This window comes from Centruroides sculpturatus, unplaced genomic scaffold (assembly GCF_000671375.1).
Source record: "Centruroides sculpturatus isolate CEXI.00-Female unplaced genomic scaffold, Cexi_2.0 scaffold1036, whole genome shotgun sequence".
Lineage (NCBI taxonomy): Eukaryota > Metazoa > Arthropoda > Arachnida > Scorpiones > Buthidae > Centruroides > Centruroides sculpturatus.
In genome coordinates, this window is record NW_019385233.1 from 51,300 (window position 1) to 68,039 (window position 16,740).

General features: G+C 33.1%; 2 protein-coding genes across 3 annotated transcripts in view; both read left to right on the top strand.

Annotated features, from left to right (window-relative positions):
* Window positions 1-3,404, top strand: part of LOC111636507 — a 33,013-nt gene extending 29,609 nt beyond the window's left edge. For both annotated transcript variants that reach the window (XM_023381784.1, XM_023381783.1), the window contains exons 14-15: window positions 2,801-2,991; window positions 3,064-3,404. In XM_023381784.1, coding sequence (XP_023237552.1) covers window positions 2,801-2,981 — 181 coding nt within the window. In that variant the 3' untranslated portion in view covers window positions 2,982-2,991; window positions 3,064-3,404. The remainder of the gene's footprint in view (window positions 1-2,800; window positions 2,992-3,063) is intronic.
* A 3,429-nt stretch (window positions 3,405-6,833) lies between these two features.
* Window positions 6,834-16,740, top strand: part of LOC111636514 (syntaxin-6-like) — a 32,000-nt gene continuing 22,093 nt past the window's right edge. Inside the window, exon 1 of the mRNA XM_023381794.1 lies at window positions 6,834-6,989. Coding sequence (XP_023237562.1) covers window positions 6,955-6,989 — 35 coding nt within the window. The 5' untranslated portion in view covers window positions 6,834-6,954. The remainder of the gene's footprint in view (window positions 6,990-16,740) is intronic.

The window sequence follows — 16,740 nt, forward strand, 5'->3', positions numbered from 1 at the left end:
TTTTTAGAGAACTACAAAATCATATTTCTTTTGTATTACTAATGGCTGTGGACATGTGGAAACTTAATAAAATACAATAAAATAAAAAAATATATAGATTTTCTTATTTTTAATACATTCTACATAATTTCTCTATCACAAATATTAATAAAGTTATAAATTTTTTAAATTGCACACAGACTTTATAGACACCTTGCATTATACTATTACAGGGGGGTTTTTTTTCCTTCAACCTCCACTGACTCAGAATAAAAAAACAAGAATGAAGAACAAAAACAAAATCACTTTATTTGTAGAAGATAGTTACAGTCTTCACCTATTTTTCCACATAATTGCCTTGTTGATTCAGGCAGCCATCATACCGTGACATCAGCTTTTGTATACTCGTGTCGAAGAACGTTGCCACCAGGCCATTCGGCCACCCTTTAACACTGTCGGTCAGCAATATACAGTGTGGACCTTGAAATTTGAGGAAACTCCTCACTGAGCTCAGAAATCGTGAACCGTCACCTTTTTCGTACCAATCGATCCACTTTGTCTACCAAATTGTCAGTCATCGCACACTTCCTCCCTCGACTGCCCTCATCATGAACGTTGTTATGTCCTTGTTTGAATTTCCCGCATCATTCACGCACATATCTGTACCTCGTGAGGTTCTCACCATACACATTACACATCCTTCGATGAATTTCACCTCCTTTCGGCCCGTAGAAATCAAATTACTGCTCGTACTTCACAGTTAGCGAGAGACTGGATTGGCGGCATCACGTTTACGCATTTACTGCAGAGTAGCAAATGTCTAAAATAGCTTGGCACAACGTTAAGTGGTGAGGGAATATACTACTTACTACATATGAACCTTGTCCCGGTCTCACATGCTTCCAAGTTTTTTTCATGCTTTAGTGGAGGTTGAAAAAAAAATAACCCTCGTATATTGTGTTTTAAATTTACATATGTATGACAAGTTAGTAAATTTAAAATAGACTATAATGGTATAATATATATATAATCAAAAAATTATAATTTAGAGTTTTTGATTACTTATTAAGCTTGTTAAATTATGTTTTTGATTACTTATTTAATTCCCTGTTAAATTATTATCTTGACACTGAAAATTATTAAAACAAATTTTTGATAAAGCAAATGGTATTTTTTATTTAGTTTAACAATTAGGATTTGCCAGATGGCAGGTGATATTTGTCCCATTTAACAAAAATCCCAATAGCTAAGTACAATTAAAACAAAAAATAAGAAAGAATAAAAATGCATGATTTATGTAAAAACACAATTTATGTTAATGTATATATAATATTATGATACATGTATATGTTGACTGTATATATAATTCTTGAGCTAATTTCACTAGTATATCAGATAGCAAAAACTTTGAGATAAATTTGGTAGTGTATTTCAATTTGATTTTTAAAACAGAACAAATTGTAAAAATATTTCATTACATAAACAAATTTAAATATTAATTTCCATGTAAGAATACTAAAAAGATCAGAATCCCTTACATGGAAATTAATATTTAAGTTTGTTTTTAATGAAATATGTGCAAGAACTTGTAGGAAAATTAAATTTGGTCATCATTTGCTTTGAATAATTATTATTGCTACATATTATTCTTTGATTGTAATTTTTGACATAGGTTATTATTTTTTTCAATGTCAAAAGCATTCAAATTTTACTTTTTATTGGATTTATGTTCTTGTTATTGAATGGATTAAATGTGTATACTTCTAACATTTTTATTCAATGATGCCGACAACGTAACATATTGACAGTCTTGCCGAGTACACGGTTTATTTCAATGCCAACGAGACAATCCAATCTCTTAATTGATAATTTGATAAAATATAGTGTGTTGCATTCAAAATTGCTTCTCTGTTGTTAGGTTTGTTACATTTATTAATTTGAGTATGTACTGAGAGTGCACTAAGACACAGTATCCCAAATATATACCTACCTATCAGGTGTCCATATCTAGAGCTCTCTAGTTACACTTTTTATATAGACATAACGATTTTGTAACATCTATATTAAGCCTACCGTCCCAAAATATAGTCGTTTGACTTTCCAAATTAGCGAACCAATGTATCGATAAGTAAATGTTGTAGACTTCTTTTGACAATTTTGTATTTAATTATTCTATCAAAATATTCACCAATTGGTAGAATTAGTAAAAACAATGTGCGGTGTGGTAAAATTTTGATTATCCAACATCTTGTTCTTTGTTAGAACAAATTATTTGAGAAGTGGGAGTTGTTCCAGTAAGATCTGGTAATTGCCTGTCAATTCATTCATTTGTGGCATCACCAGAATTTATGACTACTTTTTTCCTCTGGTATTTCATTACTTTGTGTATGTCCGAGTATGTGCGTAAAATATTATTATTAAAGAAATTTTAAAACAGTTTTGCATGCTAACACACATTGTCTATACAAGAAGATTCAAAAGGTCTTAAACAAATTTTTAAAGGTAGATCAATAATACAGAAACAAGTCATTTTTACTTAGGAACATATAACATCAAGGACCAGGGAAGAACAGTCTTGCGCCAAATCGAATGCAATCCACATACGAGTACACGACAAATTTCAAAATACAAAATACCTGAAATGGCACATGGGTATGTTGTTTGAAGCATTAGGTTCCTAAGTAAAAATGGTTTGTTTTTGTATTGTGACCTATTAAAGTTTGAGATTTTTTGAATCAGTGTATATATAGACAAGTGTTTTAGTTTGCAAAATAATTATTAACAAATCTCAAATTTCATGTAATTTTATAATTTTGTTTAGACTGCTCGGAATTAGCATCCTCACTGCCTACCACAGAGCCAAATTTTCGGCCGTGAAGATAATGGGACGGAAATCCACAGACAACCAGAGTTTGGTAGACAAGAGTGCGCCCGACCGGGCCGAACACGTCATGAGGTTAGAAGACTATCTCATTAACGATTTAAATAAGGAGAAAATGTAGCCAGCTCAAGGTATTTATAAAGCTTTCCACAAATATTCGTTTCTACGCACCGTCTCTCTTAGATATGACTCGTCTCTTACAGATCTGTGACAGTAAAAGGACAGGAGATGCCAGTGGTGGTAGACCTCACTACGTATGCCAAATATTAATTTATCTCTCGAAATTTCATTCCACTTACACTCAAAGAGTGTATTTCGGCAACAATGAGTTTTCCATTTTATTATATACTTTGTAATTGTTTTATTGACTCTAAAAAGTTAACCATTCTAGAGTCGAGCCGGTTCCATACTACCGTAGTTAAGTTACTTTCTCTGTTTTAGAAATTCCCACGTTTGTTTCGATAACAATTAAATATGTAATTCGGTTAAAATAGAAATTGTTCTATGTATATTTAGATATCAAATAAAGTTTGTAAAAACTATACACAATATTCTAAATGTTTTGTCTCAAAACTAACACGAGAACAAACTATATTTAAGTCAAACATATCATAGTTAAATATAAAAATACGAGATAACAACTTTCAATTGCAGAGAAGAGAGATTTGCACCCCTCAGTTGGAATTTTACAGTGCACGTTGACTCTGTCATAGGACATACTTAAAATTTATTTTTGTATTAACAGATGCCCACAAAGTGGAAAAAGAGAAGGTATATAGAGCAAGTTTACACTTAATGATGTTGAGAAACAAGTACCTTTCAAATTGTTTACAATCAATATTATTGAATTTTGATATAAAACAGGACTGGATTGGAATAAAGACACATCAAGTATGTATTGTCTTCTGAGGATTCTTTTAAAAAAGATTTTTTGTAATTGTTGAATGGCTCACCAGTGGCCAAGCAGTTCCGTTCCCCCACTGGAAGTTTGTTTGTGGGTTTGTGCCTGACCAGGACAGGCTGGCCACGTGGAGTTTTCCCAGTTTTCTCCACATCTGTAGGGGCCAGCAGTTACCCTTAAAACCTCCCGGAAGGCATCCCCTAGGCAGATTGCCTAAGTGTTGTGTTGCCATAATTTAACAAAACAAACAGAATGCATTTTCTTTATACACAGTAAAATTTATTCTACGAATTGGAAAATAAATGCCAGAGATTATAAACAAGGTCCAAATTAATCCCACTTGTCGTTTGGCTTACGGTAAAACCAATTTCGTTATATTCCAGTTTGCTTATTAATGTCCAAGAACCTATCGACAACGTTAAGTGAGGACACTCTATTTAGCCTTAACATGTACACGAGAAGAATTTTATGAGTTTTATACAATTGTATTTTGAAACTGATTTATACAAATTTCCTTTCGGATTGCAGCTAACTTTCTTGTCGCATAACACACTGCTTTGCTTCCTCCAGTTCATCCATCCACATTGAATTCTATGCTGCACCTCCGAGTTCAATCCTCCTCCCATCTCGACAAATGTCCCAAGATATTTAAAACTCAGAACCAAAGGGAGCGGCACGTTTTGGATTTTAATATTATTACACTCGTCTCTACCATTCAGAGTCATATAAACGGTATTAGTTCTCTAATCTTCACGCCTCTTTCTTCCAAAACTTGCTTTCAGTTTCTTCTCGGCCTTGGTTTGGGAAAGTTCACACAGCACAATATCATCCGCAAACAGCATATTCCATAATAGTATTAAAAGGACTGCCAAATGGCCAAGACGGTTAAGGCGTCGTCCCATCGCCCCAAGGAATTTGGGCGAACCACTCCAAGAAATTTCCGTGGATGTGTCGGGTCTCGTCCTTCTCCACCCGTCACCTCGTAGCGGTCCGGCCGAACCCGCAACGGACACAGAGGCTGTCAATACCCACGGAGCAAAAAGACAAAAATATGTTTGATTAATCGCCAGAAAAAGTTATTTTAAAAATTTGTTATATTAAATGTAATATAAATGTTTCTGGAATTATTAAAATATCATTTACTAAATACTGTGGACCCTCGCATAACGAGTAATTTGCATAACAAGAAAACAAACTCAAAAAAATGACTGTCTTAACGAGCGACATTTCGCATAACAAGTGACTAGGAGAGGGAAAGTCCCGAGTTGTGCGCATGCTCCATCAGTCTGTGTTTACCACTCGTTCCGCTAGCATCTTTGTGTCGCTCGTGATCACATATTTTTCCAAACGTGTTCACACATCTAAATATATAAAATGACTTGTCCTGACTGACTGACTTAGTCACTGATTCATCATCGCCCAGAGCAAACCGCCGAACCTAAAGAGGTGAAATTTGGTACACAGGGTACTTCATGGAAACGCACACTAAGAAGGAATTTTTCGAAATTCCCCAGCGGAGGGAGAAGGAGAACATTAAGGCTTAACCTGAAGCTTCTACCGTACTATTTTAGATGCAATTTTTTGTTTTCAATTACGGTTAGTCTTCGTTGAGTACTTAGGTGTGCTAAATTGATAACATTTCAGACATTGTTATAAATATTTTTATATATTTCAATTTTTTAACTGTTCGAACCGTTTTAAATTCAAATTTGTTATTGCATATTGGTTCGATTATAGAACGATTGTAAACGTTCTAGAAAATTGATCAAATTGGGAATACATAGTTAGTTTGATTCTCATCGGTAGGTGTTATATAACAGTTGCTATGGTTGTTGAAATACTGAATATAAATAGGGTTTGCTTGCAAAACCTCCGCGGGCGAAGTCGCGGGTAACAGCTAGTATTACATATAAACATTATCTGTGGCTTTTTCTTTTTTTTTCTGCAAATCGAATTCTCATTCCAGGTTGGTTCATTCTGCGCTAGAAGAAATGATGATGATGATTCACGCCATGTATATTGTATAATTTTCTTTGAATAAACGTTATACATAAAACATTTGAGTATTTTTTCGGCATGGAACGCATTATCGTATATTACATTAATTTTTATGGGAAAATTGTTTCGCATTACGAGTAAGTTTCTGGAACGAATTATGCTCGTTAAACGAGTTCCACTATTTTCAAAATTATGGATTTTGATTCGATTGAAAAAAGACCATTGTCATCATATACAATATTAGAAAAGATGTCGAGACGTCGAGTAAATCTTTGATAGCAAAGGATTTCAAGAGTACTGTGTTCGTAGATTTATTGTATTTTTATACAAATTAATCTTCCGGCTAGTACGGCTGTTCTGTAAAGTAACGCGTGGCTTTCTCCAGTATTAATATGAAAGTTAACATCTTTTGTTAAAATCTGAAATCTACTCGTCGCTTGTTAAAATCTGATAATTTTCTCAATGTACAGTATGTAGGCTCAAACGGAATATTCCAGCCCAATGATACTATGGTAGTCGATTTCGGGCCACTGCCCCGAAATTTTCCGAACTTTTTTGTTGTCTAAAGCCTAAATAAGGGTTTGTTTTTCTCATAAGTCTTCCTAAGAGGTATTTTCCTCCTGGTAGCTCGCCCGAGTGTTGCCTTGCCGTATTTCATCAATGCGGTCCAATTCAGGAGATTTCAGGTTCGATTGTGGGTATTTTTATGTAAACGTATGAAGAAAAATATAAAACTGGTTTTATATAAAAGGACAGGCGTCATCTGCGCAGGATTAATTCGACATAATTATTCGAAAAATCTTAGGAAATCAAAGCCGGCCGAATGACGGTCATACAAAATATTGTCGGCTGATCTCGAGAAGATACGACAGTGTATATTTTTAATTAATTCATCTTCCGTATATGAAGAGAAAGAGGAAAAAAAAAACGATTTGAATCAAAAATATAATTTAAAATTCGCACGAGAAAATAATTTTAATACAGTATTTCGATGTCCGGATTGCATAAATAATAAATACTGCATTTATTAATTTTACACATACGAAGGGCGCCTCGACGTGGAGAAATAAGGAAATAAAATGAAAACAGTCGTTTTCTTTTACGAGGTGTTGACACAGTGTAATCCAATGACGTTGGTTTTTATGGTAAAATTCTCGCAACAAGTTTACAAAAATTAACTCGTAAATGATAGGAAATGAGTCTAGAAGATCCATTTTTTGTAGTTAAAGAGTAAGATATTTCTATTTTGCTATAATTAACTTAAGATTTTGTTTCTTGTAAGCTGATGTGTGATGAGCCAGATCTAATTACTGCTTTTCTGTCAGACATTTGATATTGACAATAATTAAATCCAACAACGTCTTCTTGGCGTGTAAAACTATGGTAAAGCCTAAATGTTTTTGTGCCCATTTCATTCTTGATCAGAAACTTAAATTTCTTTGCTTTGTTGATGACTGCTTCTCCATCTCCGAGTTTATATTATTTTAAATATAATCCATGATTTACAGATGTGAACTTTTACATACATACACAATTCGGTAAGATACTCTGAATGAAGGATTTGCCACCTCCGGAGTTATAGATTCTCGTACGAGCAAAAGAGTAGAAAAAACTACTCGTACGTACAATCCTTGGTCGGATAGTCGCCTCTAAAGGTCGATTTTTACTGTTACCGGTACCGCTGTCTATTCTCTGTGCGTGGTCGTGCGTCTTGGTGTCCGCCTTCGCATCCCGTAAAGCTATTCGACGTCGAGTACTCTGCCGACGATCGGGCGGACTACTCGAAGCCGGCGTGGTCGCCCAGACTAGACGATTAAATGCGACGGTCTTGGTGGAGCGATGCCACTCCCGATCGCCCACCTCTGGAAGTGGGCCGATTTCGAAAGAGGCTTCGAGTAGAGGTGCGGTTTCTTTTACTCTTTTGCTCCCTTGGGTGTGTGGTGAGGTCTTGACCGTCTCGTGCGGAGGTATAATTTCGCCGACGAGTCCCCCTAGATGGTTAATTCCCTTTTAATTCTTTTGTAGACGGTTATCCTCGTGTCAATTCCCAAACAATAATTTTCCATGTTATTTGTATCTAGAGAATTTTTGCCTAGTTTGCTTTGTTTGCGTTTTAGTTTTTATTACTGTTATTGTGTTTGTAACTTTGGACTGGGGATTTTCTCCCTGCTCTTTGCGGGCTTAATCTGGATCCGCATAGATCACCCGGAAGACGGACGAGGCGTTATCACTTTATTGGGCTCTTTTTGTCTAATTTTTTGAAGAAATGAAATATGTAGAATGTTTATTAATAAATAGCAGTTTTAAAAGTTGTATTTTCATTAGTAAAATTAACATTAATTTTCAGGAGTGGTAACTACTACGGACCCCTAATTTTTACAGGACCTGGAGAAAAGTCCCTTGCTCTCACCTCTCTTTTAATGGTCCTATGATGGGAGGAGCATTTTGACATGTAGGCTAGTTTGCTCTTTAAAAATTTTTGAGGATCGAATATTGGTTTAAGCTGGCTTCCCAGAGTGGTGAATACGTAACGTAGCATCTCTGTTGGGGTTGGATATAGTCTCTATTCATTTGCAACTATACTGTCAGATAGAGTGACTTGAAACAATTGTGTATAATTTAAAGTTAAATAGTATGTTATTCCAGAAAATTGATGAAGTTTGAACAAGTTGGTTGTTAACCTTCTAATATCAAATGGTATTTGATTTGGGATACAATATGCACATGTATTCCAAGATGTTTAAATAATATTGAACAATATGATGAGTTTGAATGTGCATGCTTTCCACTTTCAATATGATTGCAAATTAAATATTATTGTCTAGTGGGACCTGCCATGCCATCGAAAGGCACATCTCCTCTTTAAAATTAATGCAAGTGGTTCTGCATCCTACCTTAAAAATTTCAATCGCCTGCAACTATTTGAGGTTTTCTGGGTGTGGGGTGATAAGGATAATACGGACTCTGGTGAAGTTCGTCGTAATATCCGAGTCTGTTGCATAAGTGGAGAGGGCCGTGTTGAACCCCTATTATGTCGTATGTCGAATTTATGTTCCTTTATCCTGAACCCCCATTGAATGTTTGGTGGGGCCAACATACAGCAATTCCCTATCCCATCTTTTATCTCTGATAGGGATGCTATAAATGCCCGCTAGTCTGTCGGGGTTAGGATGGTCTTTTTTATTACTCAGTATGTTGAAAATGGATGGGCATCTCCTGTAGGCAATATTGACCCAATGACTCTTGGCAATTGTGGTATACAATGATTTTAAATGGGGGTTAAAAGTGAGGGGGACACTCCAATTGGAATATAAATGGAGATAGCACTTGGTTTATGATAAACAGACGTGCATATGTTTGACCTTTCAATTGTGATATCTATGTCCGAGAAGTGGATCCTGGTGGATCCTGGGTAACACCAATGGACAGGTAAGAAAAGATTAAGCATGCTTCGCTTTGTCTGTCTTTGCATCTGACCTGAAGTGCATTTACAGTGGGATAGACCGAACTAACACATCCACTTTAATATTGATAATTTAATAAAAATAGAATGGTTAGAATATATAAAGCTGCCTTAAAAAGTTAATGCAGTAATTCTTGAGATGCAGATACTATATTTAGTGTGGAGATCCATATATGAAATACAGTAAAAAATGAAAACTTTATTATAATCTGATTTTTATTTTTGAATGTTTTGAATAAGTGTTATATAATATTCACATTATGTGACATTTTGAATATGTATTCTTTCCACACAATCTGTGAACAGTAATATTTAAAAGTTTGTAATTTTCCATCTGTATTTTAATTTACACTATTCTGTTTTTCTGTTCTTTTATAATTCGTAATGATCACCCAAAGGTCTTTTCAATAAAACTGAAAATGTTAACATTAGAAAATAGGTTATGATTATTGGATTTTTCAAGTTCTTGTTGTTTGATCAATAAATATCCAATTATTGGTAAGAAGTTTCTGGAAAGAATTGCACAGTTAACCAGTAAATATTATTAAGGGTAAACTTGCTGTTTCAATTATTAAAATTATAGTAGTTGATGTCAGATTTATAAAATCAAGTGAAATTACAAATTCATTTGACAACCATAATGGTAATTATGAAGGATTTAATCATTCCTTGTTGATACATTTGCATGATAAAATACTTTTGAAATGCACAAAATTATTACTTTTGATTTGTGTTTCTTAACTGAAATAAATTAATCTGAAGTTTATGTAGGTATTTGTAATATTAAAACTAACACATGTGAACTTTGAACTTTGCAGAACATATCATTACCTTTAGCATATGTTTGCAATTTATCCATTACATCTGATCCTATTTATAATTTTGTTTGCTTTAAATGCTTTTACTAAAAATATAATACCTGTCTTTAAAAAAGATGATGTGTCTGATATAACTAGTTATTGTCCAATTGTATTAAATATTAATTGTGAGTAGAAGTTTTGAAAAACTACTCACAATTATTTTTAAGAGAATAATATTTTTTTTGGTAGAAACAGCTGGTTTTCTCCTAGTTTTAGACAAGTAGCAAGAACAGATGTTAACTGAGACAACGATTGTATGTCGAATGTAGGTTTTTATATCATTTTCAGTTTATAGAACTTACATTATCATCTATATAAATAAAAATGTAAATGTTCATTTGTTCAAAATCTTAAATCTCTGAAAGTTCTTAACCGATTGCTTTGAAATTTTGACACAACGTTGCATTTGAATATGTGCTTGTTTTTATATTATATAGATGTCAAAATCTCTCCCACGAGGGAGAGGGACGGGATTAAGGCTGATCGTGAAGAACTGGGCTTCTATTATAATATTTTAGATGCGGTTTTTTGCATCTTTGATTGCATTTTAATTAATAGGGTATGTCGAGAGAATGTACACTAAGAAGGAATTTTTCAAAATTCCCCACCGTGGGGAGTGTTATACATTTATAATAGGTACATTTTGAGCCACAGCAATGCATGGTCGGATACAACTAGTATAGAATAAATTTATATAATGTAATTACTTATTTTTGTTTTATTGTGTTTTGAATTTTTTAAATTCTATTCTCTCATTCATAGTTTGATATAGTAATATTTTAATTTTAGAATGTCTTTAGTGTTTGAAACTCTGTGATAAAACTGAGCAATAATTATTTAATACTTCAGAGACTTGGTAAAGAATTTATAAAAATCTATATTCAAAACATAAACAAAATTATCAACATGGATAAAGTTTGAACATGAGATAATAAAGTGAACTGATAATTTCATATGCCTCTAAAAGAAAATCTTCATATTTTTATTTTCAAGTACAAAAATCTTAATTATTTATTTTGCCAAATTTCTGAGCTGCAATTTTAATCATATTTTAATTTAAAAATTATTTGGGACCTCTGGCCCCTAATCTTTCCATATTTGGTCTCAATTTCATCTGTGTCTTCATTCTGAAGATTAACAAAGGGCAGATGACAGTGGGAATTTATAGGTCTGCAATTTGAAAATGCAGCCCATTTAGTAAAGTCTGAGATTAATGCCCTAAAATGTAATGATAAAAAGATAATGTACACCACTGTCTGTCGGCATTACATAAAAATATTTATTTTGCGAGTACCTTCGACAGGGTATAGCTGTCCTCTCCGGGCAGAATTCTTTATAGAGAACAAAACATTTGTATTCAAAAAATAGAACCTGAATAGAAACTAACATTTTTACAAATCATTTGTCCTGCATAGAATTTAAAATTACATATATACAGTTTACAAAATTAATACAATATTACAAAACTATAATTATATGTAAAAGAAAACATTATAAATAAAACAAGATTAAAATAATTAATAATAAAATAAACAGTAAATAAACAAATAATAAATGTATAACAGTGCAATGACACTAAGGCTTTTTATTGTGAACCATGTGATTTATAGCTTTGAGGTTAAACAGTGCTGTCCACAGTTCTATTATATCTAGTGTGGGTGAGTTACATGGTGACATTGTTGAGATGTAAAGGGATTCCCATATGAATGTTTTTTGATCACAACAGTGTTTTAGAAGGGAAGTTTGCAACCAAAGTGGCTTGAAGTTACACTCTATCACTTTTTTTAGCTAGCTCTATTATACATTTGCTACATACATCATCATCATCACGATGTTCTGAAAGAGAGGCAGAGCATTCTAGTAGTGGCTCCAATATATAATAGCTTTCACCCAGTTAGTGGATTTTGTAAGGGTATAGCATATACCCCAGATTTTTCATGGAGTGTAACTTCATCTCTATCATTACAAAGTATCCTACTCAATGTGGGCTGGAATGCTAGTGGCAAAATATAGCCAAATTTTTTGAAAATTCAACAAGTACATAGTGAAGGGGCACCTAGGTACAGAATGGCCTGTGTTACAAAAACCAACTCTTTCTTATAATACAAAGTGGATGGTGGAAATGACATACCTTTGACCCGGTTGACTAGATTTTGAACTTGGCCAAAGAATATTCAGCATTGCAAACTGCCAATTTAAGAAGGGAAATTACTTGTCTACAAGTGATTGAGTGGAAGGATATAAGAATGCCCTGTGTATCGGCACTATAATAACCAAATTTTTGTAATTGGAGGGTTGAAAAGCCATAGAAGGAATGATGTAAGGAGGTTCATCAAATTTATGATACACAGAAAATAAGATGCCATTGGGAGATCTATGTATGAGCAGATCTAAAAAGATCTTTGCATCATTTTCCTCCTCTTTAGTAAAAGAAACAGTCTGGAAAATATCCAACTGCAATTATATAAAATCCAGTAACACTCTATTGGTGCCTTCCTATGCTAGTAGAATATTGTCAACCTATCTCAAATATTTAAGAGGATAACATATGGTTAGAGGGTATCTAAAAATTTTGAACTATGGTTCTCACAACTCTGCCAAAATGGCCAATAGAGGCTCCCTGCTTTTGTAAGTAAATGTTACCATTGAAACAGAAATAATTGTTCTCCATAATTAGTAAAAGTGCCTCTCTAAGTACTTGCAAAATAAATAATTTTATGTAATGCCAACAGACAGTGGTGTACATTATCTTATAAACAAAAACAAAAACACTGAGTTCGGCGTTAAATGCGTTTTTTTTATCGCTAGCACTTTCGACGAGCTTATTGTCGTCGTCCTCAGGCGATTTAAACAAAAAATAATCGAACACAAAATAGAACGNATTAGGCGAGTATTCGTAGTCTCTAGAATGCATGCAGCGTGAGCATAGCTCTGCGCATGCGCCAGCTCGCACTTCACGGAGCTATCTGCTCGTTCGGTTTTCGAATTATGTTTAAATTTCTACGTGTTCTTAACGGCTTTAGCATAATTTCAATTTATATTACACGTTCTATTTTGTGTTCGATTATTTTTTGTTTAAATCGCCTGAGAACGACGACAATAAGCTCGTCGAAAGTGCTAGCGATAAAAAAACGCATTTAACGCCGAACTCAGTGTTTTTGTTTTTGTTTATTTATTAATTTGGCGTGTTAGTCAACATATTGTGTACATTATCTTTCTTTAATAGTATAAATTGGTGTGTACAACTATTTAAATTTTAATGAAAAGATCATCTAGATAAAAATAATTACACTACATATCAATAATAAGAATTTTAAAAATGAATAAGCATGAACAAATACATAATATACATAAAGAAATATAAAAACAGTACAATACAGTGGATGATAAACATTCCAAAAATATTTTAAACTGTTATAAAAGAAAACAAAATAAACATAAAAGTGATAAACTAAAATAGTATTCTAAAGCCAAGAATGCTGTAAAAATTAAAATTATCAGGAAGTATAAAATACAAAATGGGAGAAGAGAATTAATGATGATAAAAAGGTTTTAACTGCAGATGCCATTTGCCAAATGTTTACAATGGTGTTTAAAATACCATATATTACGGTAAAAAAATATTCAACAGGGTGAGAACACCCCCAAAAAAAGTTCTTGATACATTACGCCTATAATTAGGAGTGGTGAGGGAGGCATGGATTATTTCTTGTTCTAGATGGAGAGGTTCTTAGGACTAAATTATTAGGAGACAACAGACCATTAAAAAAATTTATAAAACAAAATTCTGTTGAAATGTTTAATGTGATGAGATAAAGGTACTCGTAATTAAATCTGGCAACCTCACCAGAATTTCTATAAGCCAGATTGGAAAATTTTATTAAGTTCAGTAGTAACCAACTGTAGAAAACTAGGAGCTGTATGTCCAGAACAGTAACTGACTGAATATTTGAAAAAAAGTAGCTCTAAAGACATCACGTGAAGAAATTTTATGACATTGTCTCCAGAAAATCCCTCTTTGAATTTCCGAATTTTTTTTTTATAATTGATATGCATATTGAATGTGTTAAACATTGATCAAAGACAGCTTTGAGATCATTAATATTGTTGACATACCGTAATTAACTGTATGAATATTAATAAAGGAAGAAGACAAAGTAGTTTTTTGGAGATTAATAGTTAAATTAAATGTTTTGAATGTGAAAGTCAAAGTAGTTAAATCCAACTGAAGAGTTTCAGAATAAGTATGGGGTGTCCCAAAAATCCCTTTATTCAAAGTTTGTGAAATTTTTACAGAAATTAGAGCACCCTATATAAAGCATTGATGCTATAGCATGAATATAACAACATTGAAGAATTCCCCTGCACCCAAGCACATGACTGTGATTTAACTGTGTGATGGGAAATCATATATTTTTGACTTACAGTGCAGGATGACTCGTAATTAAAACCAGCAGATCGTGCTGCTTGAGTGCTTTTTTTCAGTATTCTCACTACTAGTTTTGGTGAGACTGAATGACATGTCACACAATAATAGAAACTACAGCCATGCTGTATGATTTTTTTGGGGATCATCTCATCTCCAAAGATTTGTGTCTACCTAATTCTCTGGACTTTCTCATCTGATCTCTTTCTATAGGGCTATTTGAAGGACTGTGTTTACAAAAACAACCCCCACACATTGGATGAACTGAAATTGAATACTGAAGTGGCCGTAAACAAAATTCCATCAAGAGTGCTGTGACACATATTGCAGAATGTGTGCCTACAGGTTGGAGGGGACACTTCTGGTACATGTTGTATTGCACATAAATATTCTTATGTGTAAGCTGTAGTTGTATGAACAATTAAAATTTATGTACTTGTAATCTGGCTCTTGTAATTATTTTTTGAACTTTGAGTAAAGGGACTTTCGGGACACCCTGTATTATTTTCAGATAATCTACATATAATAAAACACAAGAATTAAGGGTAAGACTGTTAATAATAAATGCGATATAAGAAATAAAAAGTAGGCTACCAGTACTGAGCTCCGAGAAATACTGCAAACTGGAGCAAATGAACGGAAGGAAAAGTTGCCTAGTGAATATACTTACTTGTTAGTAAAAAGTAGTTATTTGGCCATGTGATAACAGAAGGATGGCTATCATAGTAAGTTCTTAAAATAAAGAATCAAAATCCTGCTCGATATCAATATACCGTGTACAATAAAATATGGTTTTTTAGCATCAAAATTTTCAATAATAATAGATTGCAATTGTAATAAATTTGTGCAAATGGAACTTTTCATCATTGAAGATTTTTATTTTGTTGAAATTTTTTAATAAAGCCCAATTATTTATTAAAATGAAACAAGATTTAAAGTTGCTATAAATTTGATAGATGGGATCATCAGAAATTATTGCCAGAATGCTTAGACAAGTTCAGAATAAATCCCCAGAATGTCTTGGGGGCATAAGCAAATTTATTAACAATGAAATTAAAATATTTGACGAATTTATTATGGCACTCTAAGTAATAATTTTTCTGAATGACTCTGTGGATACAAATATTTCCCATCATTCCACGGCTACCATTCTTGAAAGAAAAGATCCCAGGAATTATTAGAAACATCAGAATTTTTCAGTGATACGTAAGTATCAATGGAACTTCTTAAAAGTTAATAAACAGGATTTACTTTTTGTTTTTATTGGAAGATCAGTATTATCTAGAAAAGTCCAATTTAAAAAAATATTGTAAATAGATTCTTCTAAGCAGTGCAATAAGAATAAATTATCAGAGATAAATTGTTCAAAAAATAATCATAGGGGAACAGATAATGTGAAGAACAATTAAGAATGTGTTTCTGATTGCATATAAGATGGCATGCTTTCAAAAATAAAAGATAATGCAATTAGTTTTTGTTTTAATTGGATGTTGATTAATGAAAACAAATTCTGTTGTTGTATTTTTGTTTCCTCCTGTTCCAGTTTTGTTATATAAACAGAAACTGGTCAAATAATTAATTTTTTTGGTCGAGATCTAAATATGATAAAACCTCGATTTAACAGACTAATTCAGTGAGGGGTGTCCGCTAAAGCCAAAAGTGCGTTATTTATTAAAGTAGCTTTACAAATGCTTGTTAAAAAATTGACAATTAGTTTATCTGCTTTTACATATGTAGATATGTTTGTGTAATTAAAAATAAGTATGTATAGAAGTTTCACGCAAAACTTTTCTGTATATATTATTCCTTATGTATGCATCGTAGCTCTGAGACTATAATAAACAAGTATACAATCTAAATTGAAAGAAATAAACATACATCTTTTGGAAAATACACGTTAATTGTATTTAACTAAACGAATAAAAAACAAAATTTAAATCTGAAAAAACAAAAATAATTATTTATTCATTTGTCGTTGGATGATGATGTGAGACTACGAACGATGTTTTTTATTTTCACACTAACTGCGTAGTTAGTGAGGGTGACTTTCATCGTCCGAAGGTCATCGACGAGGGACCACGATGTCACGTGACCCCCATACGTCCGAGCGACTGGACAATAAATGACCAAATAAGGTATGAATTTCTCTACGGCGCGGGAGACTGTCATAAATCAGGGAGAACTATCAAAAGACGTCAACAATTCTCAGATTTTTCCCACGCTGATCGGGTT